A 12,574-nucleotide genomic window follows, 5' to 3' on the forward strand; every position below is an offset into this window, starting at 1 on the left:
CCTGGGCTGGGCCCTTTGTCTCCCAACACCGCAAGGATGACCCAGGAGACTGGGCAGGTGCCTTCGGGATGGCTAAGTGTGCTGTGTCTGCTGCTGTCTTCTGACCCTCCGTCTGGTCCCTTTGTCAGAGGAGTTTGGACTCGTTCCCAGAGGGGGTCATTGCGGATCTTCAGATTGGGGGCGACATGATGGGAAGGTGTTTTGTAGGATGAGTAGGGCGGCTGTGGGCAGGGTGAACTGCGGGGATCTGGGGAGCGAATACGCGGCCAGTCGTTAAATCCTGTAACAGGGCTGTCTCTGAACAGCCCTGAACGCTGGGATGACCTCACACCTTGGTTTTCCAGGGTTTGGCAAGTCTGATGAGAACTTTGAAACAAAGGTAAACTCAGGCAGGCCGAATGCCTCTGTATTCTCTCTAAACATTGAGAGTCACTTTCTTGACCCGCATATAAAAATGTAGAAACAGATCTTATTTGAACAAGCTGATTGGCAACTCCTGGTGTATTGATTGTAATTTGATTTTTGCCTGATTCATCAGCTGGAGATTTTAAACGTTGCCAGATTCAAAATCTGTTTCCTAGCATTTGTCTGTTTCTTGATCTACAAATCCCTCCTTTTCTTAAAGATAATCTATTTTCTTTCCATTGTAAGGAAGACCTCCGTGACCGCTGGGGAGTTTGAAATGCTTCCATCCGTGTTCTGGGTGTGGCTCTGGCTTTAGGCGTGTAAGCCGCCTCGGGGAGAGGAGGTGGTTCTTGCACAAGCAGGCCAGCTGTGTGCCCCTTGCCTAAGGCATCACCGGGCCTGACTGGTCCAGACAGGAGGCTCTGCAGGTGGCCCCAGCCTGCTGACCTGGCCCAGCTCGTCTGCACCTGCAATGTCAGACTCCACCACTCTCCTCTGGGGTTTCCACCACAGTCTAACACACAACCATTGCCAGGTGAGCAAGGAAGGGCCGCGTTCAGTTTCGTCAGCACCTTTGCTGCTGGACAAAGCTTTAGCTCGTGGGAACCAGAACTAAGCATGGATCTGAGGAACTCAACTTCAGGCTGAAGCCAAGTCCGTTTTTGCTTTAAGACTCTATGTAGCTTCTATTCAGAGGTGACAGCTGACTTTTCTTTCTTCATCTGTGAACACATATGTATCGGTGCAAAACAGTCTGCTTCTTCAGTGAGCACAGTCTGATTTGACTTCTGTTAAAGGAGCATCTGGAATCTTGGCTTGAAACTGCCAAATCATGAACAATGCTATCATAACTTAGTTGCTGAGTCTGGAGGGCGAGCTCATGGTGCTGTGGCCTCGACCACTGAAAGCTGTGTTAGAGAACTGAAGGAAATAGCAGTGGGGTGTCAGAGCGCATTTGGCTTTAAGAGAGCCTGGTATTTGAAAACCAGCATTTTCACTAAAAATATATCAATGAAAGTGTAATTCCTGGATATATAGAGGCTCCTTTAAGTTGTAGGCTCCCATAGTCAGTCAGTTTACAAATTACAGTTTATACTCTGCTTTTTGAGACAACCTTTTCTGTGTGAGCTGAACACTATTTCCAGAACAATAGAATATGTCTGTGATGTGGGAATACAAAAACCAGTGGATGGGATCTTATGACATTTTACAAACAGATTTTCTGTCTGCTGAAAACGTCAGCTCTGTGGGGCCAGCCTGGTGGCGCAGCGGTTAAGTTCACATGTTCCACTTCAGTGGCCTGGGGTCTGCCGGTTTGGATCCCAGGCGTGGACCTACACACCGCTTGTCAAGCCATGCTGTGGTAGGCGTCCCACATAAAGAGTAGAGGAAGATGGGCATGGATGTTAGCTCATGGCCAGTCTTCCTCAGCAAAAAAAAAAAAAAAAAAAAAAAACCCTCAGCTGTGTTTTCTAGGTTAGTGACCCCCAAGCCTTTTCTTCTTGACCCTGATTGGGCACCGTGGAAGCTTTGTGACTCTGAGTCAGAAAAGGAGGCTAAGAGATGAAGGCTCCTCAGTGTCTACATTGAAGGGGGACTGCTCGCTGTCCTGCCCTGACTCCAGCCCTGCAGCAGCTCCTTACCTGGGGCCATGAGTCTGCACCCTGCTAGTCCTCTGGCCCTCAGAAAGGCCCCAGGCCGCCACTCCCACACCTGCAGTCGCTGTGGTGAAGGCTGCTGAACCTGTCGGTGTCAGGACCAGGCACTGAGGGTGAGGCTGGAGCCCTCATCCTTCTGGTGGTCCTTGACCCCCGTCCCTGATGGGTGCTGTGAGTAGTCAGGCAGGGCCCCTGTGTGCCGACTGCCTTTTTCACTTGCTGGTCTGTAGCCAGAGAACAGCATGCCCAGCCCCAGAGACTTCTTCCCAACCTAGGAGAGAAGCCCAGATTCCCTCTAGGCTCTCACTCTTCCATCGTGTGCAGACTCTGAGTGTCGCCATTGGTGGAGCCAGGTTCCAGCTTTGTCCCAAGGTGGGGTGCTCTTCCCTGCTGCCTTTTGTTTTGAGGAAGATCAGCCCTGAGCTAACGTCTGCCGCCAATCGTCCTCTTTTTGCTGAGGAAGACTGGCCCTGAGCTAACATCCGTGCCCATCTTCCTCTACTTTATATTTGGGACGCCTACCACAGCATGGCTTGCCAAGCAGTGCCATGTCCACACCCGGGATCTGAACCGGTGAACCCAGGCCACTGAAGCGGAACGTGCACACTTAACCGCTGTGCCACCAGGCCGACGCTGCTGCTTTTGTTTTTAAAAAGGTAAAACCTTTTCCTTTGCACAGTTTCCCGCAGACAGACGTACACGGAGAAGTAGACGTGGAGCTAGGAGAGAGCCTGAGAGGATGTCCCTGCTCCTACAGGATGCTCTCCAGCGCGGGCGTCTGCAGGCCGTTTTCTCAGTTTCTGCTTCTTACACTTCCTGATGTGAATTTTTTTACAGTGAGACGTACTTTTAGTCACCAAAGCAATAAGAATTCCATTTGGAAAGATGAATGTTTAGTGAGCTCAAACAGAAGAAACCCATGTTATCAGGCCTTACCTGCAGCTGTGAACTGCTCAGCTTTGCTTGGAGGGGACGGCCCCTTCTGTCCCCGCCCGCCCCTCCCGCTGGATGGGGGTCATCTTCCTCCCTCTGCTTCCTATTGTAGCGAGGCCTGGGGAAGCTTTCCGAGGTGGCTTCTGGGCTTCTATGGACCACACTGGCACTCGTAGTTTGACTAGAGAGGGCCCGCTGGTCATCGTGCAGGGAAAGCATCCAGTGGAAGGTCAGGCGCTCTCTGGGAAAAGTCCACGAACACCCACCTGCCAGACGATGGAGTTCCTGAGTTTATTCAGCCAGCCTTCATTGAGTGCCTGCTGTTGGCTAAGCGTGCTCCGTCCCCAGGGCACACAGATGGGGAAGGTACGGGCCCTCCCTGGCACAGTCGCTGTCTCTGTGGTTCACTTTTCTCTGGGGAGGGAGGTGGTCCGTGGGAGATAGACACAAGTAACAAAGCAAGTAAATTACAAGTGCGTGGGTGTCTCGTGACCATATTAATAAATTATTTTTATGGTTGGATTTATCCTTTCTTTGGTCATAATAACTGAACAGACCTGAGGTGAGCATGACCTCAGCTCGCCCATCTCCTGTGTCATTGAGGGATCCCTGATGCCTTCCGTCACCCCTGTGAAGAGGCAACCGTGCCATCCCTGGCCCATCTGACAGCCAGGAAGGGGTCTCCTTATCTGGGGACGACTGGCACCACATAGAGTTGCTTTTTTGGGAGGACAGCAGTGGTTGGCTCCCCTCTTGCTCTCAAAGCTTGGGTTTTGCTCCCCGAGATTTTTAATGTTCCCTGGGGTTCCAAGGTGCAGCCAGGGTGGAGAGCATTAACCCAGCCTGACTTCCATGTTTGGCACCAATGCCAAGGCCAACGGGTCACCTTCCTCATCACATACAGGTCCTAACCCTCGGGCCAGAGCTGTCCCCTGCAGTGCCCACTGCCTGACTTTGGATTTCAGGCCACGCAGCTGCCCCAGGTCACCCTGTAAGGGGTTTGGCCTTGACTGCCTGCCCCAGCTGGACCAGGATGACCCTCACTGGTCGGCAGTGAGCCCAGAGTCCAGCTCTCATGAAGCTCTTCTGGCGTCTGCCCCTCCCTGCCTACATCAGCTCCCTCTCCGAGGCACTCTGCTTACCAGGCTAAGAGATGGCGCTCTTCCGGAAGTGCTAAGGAAGGTGCCCTGGACACAGCTCCCACCTTGCCTCTCACTCTCCTGGGGTCTCCAGGATCACTGCCAACTGCACCAAGGGAAGCCTTTCCGGATGGCCGAGCTGCTGGGCCTGTTTTCCTTCGCCCTGTCGTTAGTGTGGTGGTTAGTTACTGCTTCTGCCCTGAAAATGGAGCCAGTGACACTTTTGTACCTAAAAGACGCTTGAGAAATACTGGTCCTGGGTCTTGCCTCATCCAGTCCTCTGTCAGCCCAGTCTCATTTTTCTGTGTGATTTTATTCTCTCTTCTCCCACTGACCTTTCTTTAAGCTTTTGGTGTAAGTGGATTTATTATAAGTATCACTATGACCAGCCCTGGGTCCCAGGAGCACAGAGCGCTGCAATGAACCAGTAGCACTAATGATAAGGGGGTTAATTTGGTCCCAGTGGGTGTGTCCAGATAGGCAGTCTTGTCAGGGGTTAGCGTGTCCTTATCTCGGCAGAGTCCCGTGGTCAAAGGATAAGGTTCTAAAATGAGTCTGGGGGCTTCAGGGAGGCTGACTTATGGACGCACGTCGAAGGTGAACCACAGTAGCCTCAAAAGTGTTTGCAGCCAGTGTGGAGGGGAGAAGGGCCCAGATTGTAATTGTCAGACAATTCGGGGAACCCTGAGTTTTGAGGACTCAGTCTGAGGACCAGTCATGGACTCTTGCATTCGATGGTATCGACGCATAATGCGGGGGCTCTTCCTGATGTCGACTGGGTTAATAAGGGGCATGCTCTTTGGGTCCAAGGCTAAGTATTCTTATCAGTCATTAAAATATACAAAGACCTCTGCTTGTTGACTGAGCCCAATGATAAGGAGTTTGCAAGTAAGGGACTTAGTTTATGAGGCAGACTGTGGGAGCAAAGTGCCTGGGGAAGGCTGGCCCCTGCCCTGAGCCTTCTCCTCCTTTGCAGGCTTTCCGAGGGCACAAGGCAGGGGAGAGGTTATTATGTCCTTCGGAAAGATCCAGCAAGGTGGCAGGGGGCAGAGAGGAGCACCACAGGGCTTGCCCTTGTGGCAGCGACAAGTCCTTATTTTACATAAGCAGGGCAGACATTGCGTCTTGGATTTCCTGGTGCTGTATGACGGTTTCTTTATCATGATAGGTGGTGGTTCTTTCCAAGATCTGTGTGTCCATCTCAAAGGATATATTGCTTGTTTCCATTCGTGGAGAAGGGAAGCGCATTCGCTGAATTTAAAGGAACAGGTTTTGGGTTTTTGGAGGTTTGGGATTTTTTTTCCCTTTGAGGAATCCAGAGTGTGAGTGTGTGCGTATGTGTGTGCATGCTCACACACACAAAGTCATGAATCATCACCTGTTCAACTCATGAAGAGAATATCAAATGTACTAGCTTTTAAAAAACAAGTCCTTAATTCTTTCTGTGAGATTAACTCGTTCGCGTCAGTCTTGTGAGCTCTGCAGTGTGCTTCGTGGCGGCTGCGAAATTTTCGCCACAGCGAGGCGACGGCGGCGGGCCCTGGCTGCCTGTGCCACCCTTGCGTAGCTGGCCGCGTGCAGACTCCTGATCCCTCGCGGGCGGGTCCGCAGCGCTACGAGGTGGTTTAAGACGTCCACCGGTGTGTTATCTTTGAATAAAGCATGAGAGCCCTGGAAGCCCAGCCAGGGGCACTGCCCCTTCACAGAGTTTCTGCACTAACCTGGTGGCTGAAGGGCTGAAGTTTAGAATTCACCCTCTTGGAGAAGTGCTGTTGGGATGCCTAGGTAATGGGTTCCTGCCACTTCATCTACAGGCCGTGACAAGAAGTGAAGAGCCATGCCCCTTCTCCCTGGCTAGAGTGGAGTTTGCTGACACAGAGGATGTCTTCTCTTTGGTGTTGGGCAGATCCTAGGAATTTACATCTTTTCTGGATTAACTTGAGCAACTGTCAACTTATTGGGGAAAAAACTGCCTAGAAATTTTGGGGAACTTAAATCGATTAACTTTCACTTCTTTACTTTGTCTTAAACAAGTACTTGGTTTTATCAAAAGGATTCCAATAAAATACTTTAAAGCAAATAAAAAATAGGTGATGGTACAAAAAGATTTAGGGAGGTGAAAGGTAACCACCAGTGAATGAGCATCATCACATTTGATATCTAGCTGTACCTCTTTATAGCTCTGTACAAACAACAGAAACTAGGTTGTACACACGTGGACACTAATGTTAAGGATTTCTAGATTGGCTACCATAATATAATGTAGTAGATGTAAGTAACTAGCATTTAAGGTTTTTTTGATGTTAAACAATCTTAACACAGGCATCTAATTTGCCTTTTCATGAATTGGTGAAAACATAGGTTTTCCTATGTTTATTATGTATATTATGTATATTATTATTATGTAATTATGTATATTATTATTATGTATATTTCCAGATATATTTTAGAAGAATATGCTCCTACAGGTTGCCAGAGGCTGGAGGGAGGGAGAAATGGGGAGTTTAATGTTTAATGGGCATAGTTTCAGTTTTACAAGATGAAAAGAATTGTGGAGATAGGTGGCGGTGATGGTTGCATAATATTATGAATGAATGTATTTAATACTACTGAACTGTACACTAAAAGATGATTAAAAGGGCAAGATTTATGTGTATTTCACCACAATAAAATTTGGAGGAAAAAAAAAAAAAAACAAGTCCTTATAACTGTGTAGAAAGATCTATTGTAATTTGGTTATTTTCCAAATGAGCACCTCTCTTTTCCAGCATAGGAAGCTGGAGCTGATAGAGGAGTTGTCAGATGGTGTGCTTCCGTGGATGGACCTCTTTTTCTAGGGTGAACGCCCTGGTCTGAGTGGGACGAGAGCCTGTGGGGCCCAGGCTGCCCGGCCCGGTGTTCACATGGGATTCGCTTGGCATGTGCAACTGGAACAGGCACGCTATTCTCGGGATAGGAGTCGGGAGGCAGCCCCGATGCCAGAGGAGCCTGAGGGATTGTTGGTGGGATTTCATGGATTCCCCCTCGAATACGAGCTCCTTGAGGACAGGCGTCAAGCCTGGGTCAGCTCTGTGTTCCCGACAGGCGAGGCTCGTGGTCGGTGTGGTCGAGTGGGGTGCAGGGCGTGGAGGGGGTGCACTGCCGGGCCCTTGCTAGGGCCTTGGGTTGCTGCCCACGGACCCACCTCAGGGCTTCCTGGTGCACCTCTGTTGGGATCACCCAAGGAGGGCTGTCCTTGAAGCTACACAGCTGCTTCAGTTGCAGACTGGGCAAAACACTGAATGTCTATTTACTAGTCACCTGAAAACGCCGTTCTACAAAGGAAGGCTCAATGTCTGACAGAATTTGTTGAGATTTCCAGGATCTGAAAGCTAAACATTTATTTCTGCCTGTGAATATAAGTTATCTCTAATGACAGTTTGGGTGTGCATACTTAAACTAATATTTCACTTTTGATTTAAAAACTCAGAACATTATCCGGAGATAAACGGTAGATGTCATTTTAATCACTACCTTCTGGCTGTGGAGGAGACGTTGGTGTTGAGTGAGAACCTGCACGGAGGCCTGAAGGGGACTGATTTCCTAGGTAGCCAGTGATCGGCAAATGTGATGCACAGAGTTATGCTTAGAAGGGGTTGGGGGTGAGGGTATGGAAGGACATGTGGCACAGGTGGGCTCAGGCACAAGGCATTTTGGGGTGACCCTGCCGCTGTCTGGAGTTGGAGGAGCGGCCAGAGCTAGGGCAGCAGGGCTGATCCTAGTTAGTTGGGGATGGGGTGGGGTGTCGGGTCAGGGTTCAGCCCCAGTGGAAGAAACTGGAATGTAAAGCAAAAACCCAGTAGCTGCTGGTCATTAATTGCCCTGTGCCAAGGACTTTGCATCTCTCTGTTTCTTAGTTACTCTCCTTTTCCCATTTCATAGATGAGGAAACTGAGGCTCAAGGATTAAGGAGTTTCCTAAGGCTCCAAAGCCTCTGGCCCCAGGACTGGAGTCCAAGTCTGTCTGACCCAGCATGCATGCTCCTTTGTGGAATTGCACGTCCTTCGGATGGGGAACGTGGGGGCGCCTGTCCCCAAGAGCTACGACGGGTGGGAGTGTGGCTACCTGGGCATCTGCCCTGTCCCAGCCTGGGACTCCATACCAGTCAGATCCAGCACTTGCAGGGGCTGTGCCTCAACTGATGACCTGGACCCCTCAAAGCCACAGCGGCAGGATGCTGTAACAGGGTGAACTGAGTGTGGAGTTACAGAGCTGCATAGGCAGGTCCTACTTAGTAATGAATTGCCCACCCATAAAATCGGTTCCCCACCCCCTCAGGCCCCTTTGCACCCCCTCAGGTAGTATCAGTGTCTCCCCACAGCCATTGCCTCAGATCTGGCTGACTGTTGGAAATCTGGAGATATTATGGAAATAGAAATTCCATGTAAGTTAACTGCAGAGTGAAACTGCAGATCTCGCAAAAGGTCCTGCATGTCGTGAAGACACTGTAGGTGACATTGGAGATCTCTTGCTTCTCACACTGACGAATGAGGGTCCGAGAGCATTTGACCATTTTACCATTGGAGGAAAGAGGGAATGTGTGATGAGAATTTTAGAAAGGATTTGAATATCAAAAGATTAATAAGAAAGGCTCTTAGAAAATTGATGGATCCCTTGAATAGTTTGCAGAAATGACTGTTCTGATTGTCTTATTAAAAGTAAAGCACGAAGCAAAAGGTTCAGGGTGGTCGGTCAGAAGAAGTACACACAAAAACAAAACAACATTCATTTTTTTGTTCTTTAGGACAAATTGGAATATGGTTATAATTGCATGTTTTTAACCTAAATTTTGTCAAATGTAATGCAAAATAGACTTATCCTTTTAATGTTAGTCCCATTCTTTTCAGATTTTTTCTGTCCATCTCCATTGACTGTGAATGATGGTCCTTGTTCAGATGGATTTACTGTAGAGTCACCAGCCGCCACCGCACCCTGGTCCCCGTGCCACATCTTCTCAGTTAACTGGGACCTCTTCTTATTTCAGTCGCGCAGAAGAAACTAGCTCAAGGAGGTTTTAGCAGGTGGTTTGTAGTCTTAGCAGCCCAAAAGAGTTGTGTTTTGCCTGATCAGGTGCTGATATTTAATCTTACTAGTCTCTGAGAAGCTCTCTCAAAAATGATATCTTCCCTGTTTCTAATTGCTTTTGAAACCATGGCCAGAGACCATAACTTTTTTTATTGCATCCTGTTGATTTTGAAATTTTATTTAATGTTTTAAAAATTTAATATTTATCAGCTAACCTGGTTCAGACCACTGATATTTGAATACTTAATAGTTTATCTAATGCTTTAGAAAAACTGCTCATACTACCCAAGTTATATATTCTAAGGGGCATCTTGTCGTTTTTTGTCTTTTGGGGAAATTGCAGCATAAGAGTGATCAGTCACTTCCCTAATCCCCACAAATTGGCCCTATAACCAGGGAGAATGCGCAGGACTCAGCAAGGCAAGATGGGCCCGGCATGCAGGGTGCGGGCTGGGAACATGGCAGCCTCTTAGACTGCTTGTGTCCAACTTTTTTTTTTAAGGACTTTATTTTTTAGAAGCGTTTTAGATTTGCAGAAATGCCTGATCCATATTACGATGCAGTTTTAACTCCTAGATTTCTGTCCTCTCTCTGCAGACGTCGCCTCATCTCCCAGAGATCGTCCTTGGAGACCCTGGAAGACATTGAGGAGAACGCCCCTCTACGGAGGCAAGTTTTCGGTGTTGCGTTTTGTGTATGTCAATTGCCTGCGGTATAAGATGGCAGCCAAAGTTTGATTTTTTTTTTTTATTCTTGATTTATGGAATTAAATGTAAAAAGTGACAGTCTCATCCCCAGACTCATAGTTTGGAAACCCTGACCCTGAGGACCGTTAGAACTAGAACACTGTTTAGTCCCAATTAAGTATTGGCATAGCTCGGTGTGGATGTGAATTTGGGTGCCGTTTCCCTTTCGCTCTGAAAGCTGCTGCTTGATGAAGAAGAGCCCGTCATCGTCCCAGCCTTCCCAGGCACAGTGACACCGTCGTCACAGTTCTGGACTTCATTAGGAGGTTCCCGGATGTCACTCTATAGCCAGTTGCTGGGGAAACTCAGTTAGGATGGCTGTGAGTGCTCCCCTGGGGCTGAAAGCAATCCGTTCCTTCCTCAGAATTAGAGAAGTGCTTGAGAGGCATCTTTTTTGATTGATAGCAGTTGCCATGCCTCTGACTGGCAGCTTTCCTTCCTCTGGTCCTGCACCTCTCCACTGGCCCCGCCTGCACCCCAGTCCACTCGGCCTTGAGTGGAGGAGACAAAGCTCACATACCACGTCCCCTTCAGTCCTCACCGCAGCGCCAGCTGGGTTGACCGGCGTGGCGGTTCCTCCCTGCAGAAGGAGCTGAGGTAGGATGGGACGCTGCAGCTATACAGGGCATGCACGACAGGCAGCAGAGGGAAAGGCCCCCTGGAGGATGTGCACTCCATCCACGCACCAGCTTCTCTGGGAACCCACATCTGCACCCCTCCTGCTTTGGCCGCTAGCCAGGACTCAGGAGTCCCGGGCTCCTCCCTTTGAGTCTGGGAGGGTGCTGATGTGGATGAGGGGTCTATCCCTCTCCCTGCTTGCCTGGAGCGTCACTCCCAGGTTTTAGGTCTTGTCCGCAGACCGCCTGGATGAAGGGTGGAGCACAGACACACCTGGGGTCTGATGGAAAGTGTCACATGACTGTAGATCTCATCGCTGACATCATTCCCAAAGAGAAAGTCAGGGCCAGGCAGTCCGATTTCCACTTCTGAAGTCGTTTTGAAAACCTGCTAACCTCTGGGACCATCTTAGGATGAATGGTGTGTGGCTGTGTGATAATGTGGTTTGGGTGCAGGTGATCTTCTATCAGACACTGTTAGATTTGGGGAGACGGCTGTTTCCTTGAAGGAGTCCTACAAAAAGCTAAATTAAAAGTCAAATTAGGGAGCTGGTGCTGGACCAAAGTAATCAGCAAGAGTGGAGGAGAAACGTTCTCAGGTGGCACCGAATGGCTTTGGCATTTGAGCGGGTAAGGTCACCCCTGCTGCAAGTAGGAAAATCAATAAGTAGAGCTGAAAAGCCTCTGATGTTTCGAGAGGCTGCTAGAAGCCCCAGTCATTTGAGCAATGTGGTAGCTGAGAGCCAAGAAAACCAGGTAAAAAAATGTTCCTCCCTCCTCAGGGATTCCGGGGGCTCAGAGGGTCCCGAGGAGGAGCTGGGTGCTGTGTTCCATCAGCCCTGCCCCCTCGTCTCAGAATCCACCCAGGCTGGTCCTCTGCCCTCTGCCCCTCAGTCCTGTGACGGCACAAATGAGCAGAGCGAAAGTGGCTTATCTGCCTTAACTGTCATTTCATCCAGCTCTCACTTACGGGATACTATGCTTAATTTCTAACAAATCTTGTGTAAATCTAAACTTTAAAAAATAAGTCAGAAATCAAGGGAATTTGGGCAGTTTAAGAAGTCTTTATTTTCCCTAGTGGACTTTTTTTGAATTTAAAAAAAGTTCTAATATTTACTTAGAAACTTACTTGTTCCTAGGAAATAAAATTAGCATGGTGTAGCAGAGGGGATGTTTGGGAGTCAGAGGACCTGAATTCTTGGGCTGATTCTTCTCTAATTGTTTACATGGCCTTGGAAATTCACTTAGCTTCTCTGGGGCCTCTGAGTTTTCCCGTCTGTAAAATGGGAAGGGCAAATCGGCTGATCTCTGACGGCCTTCCTGGCTACCGATTCTGTGAAATGAGTGCACCGATAATGACGCTGAAGTGTGTTGGGAACTGCGGGGGTGGAAGGCTATTAGCCCAACTTGCTTTTAAACTCAGTGGATTGAACACATGGCTCCAAGGCATCTATTAAAAACCTTTTGCGTAATTAAATGTATCCTGTAATCTGTGCTAACAAGAAAGAGCTAATCTTTCATTAAATTAGTTTTTAATTTAATTCTATCCTAATTTAATTTTGCATCACTTAAAATGTATGTTTTTAAATGCATATTTACACATCAGTGTAGGCAGCTTTGAAATTAATTTGTTCTTTCCTTAACCTGCCACAACCTGAGCCTGGGCTTCCAGTTTCCTTGGCAATTGTTGCCAACACTGCAGTTCTCTTAAAGCCTTTCTTAGATTCCCTGGTGGTTTAGTTGGATGCTGAAAAGAACACAAGACAACAGACAGCTTGCTGAACGAGGGGCAGATTAGCAACGGATGCAGTTAGAATTGGGTGCTGATATCGAAATAAAGCACCTTCGTTAAGTTCTCCTTTTAAAAGTCTTGCTTTTCTCTTGCACGTCACAGTTTGTCAGTTAGTTTCCAGTGTCCACCTAGAACTCCAAGAATTGAGCATTTACAATGAGAGGGTGTAGACTGGGGAGTTTTCCACTTGCCTGGTGATTACCTCGTATCCTAGAGATAA

The 12,574-nt window shown here is 48.4% G+C and overlaps 1 protein-coding gene across 1 annotated transcript in view; it reads left to right on the top strand.

Annotated features, from left to right (window-relative positions):
- Positions 1–12,574, top strand: part of CABLES1 (Cdk5 and Abl enzyme substrate 1) — a 107,346-nt gene that overhangs the window by 36,212 nt on the left and 58,560 nt on the right. The window contains exon 2 of the mRNA XM_046671607.1: positions 9,797–9,868. Within this exon, the coding sequence (XP_046527563.1) occupies positions 9,797–9,868 (72 nt within the window). The remainder of the gene's footprint in view (positions 1–9,796; positions 9,869–12,574) is intronic.

The sequence above is a fragment of the Equus quagga genome, chromosome 9 (assembly GCF_021613505.1).
Source record: "Equus quagga isolate Etosha38 chromosome 9, UCLA_HA_Equagga_1.0, whole genome shotgun sequence".
NCBI lineage: Eukaryota > Metazoa > Chordata > Mammalia > Perissodactyla > Equidae > Equus > Equus quagga.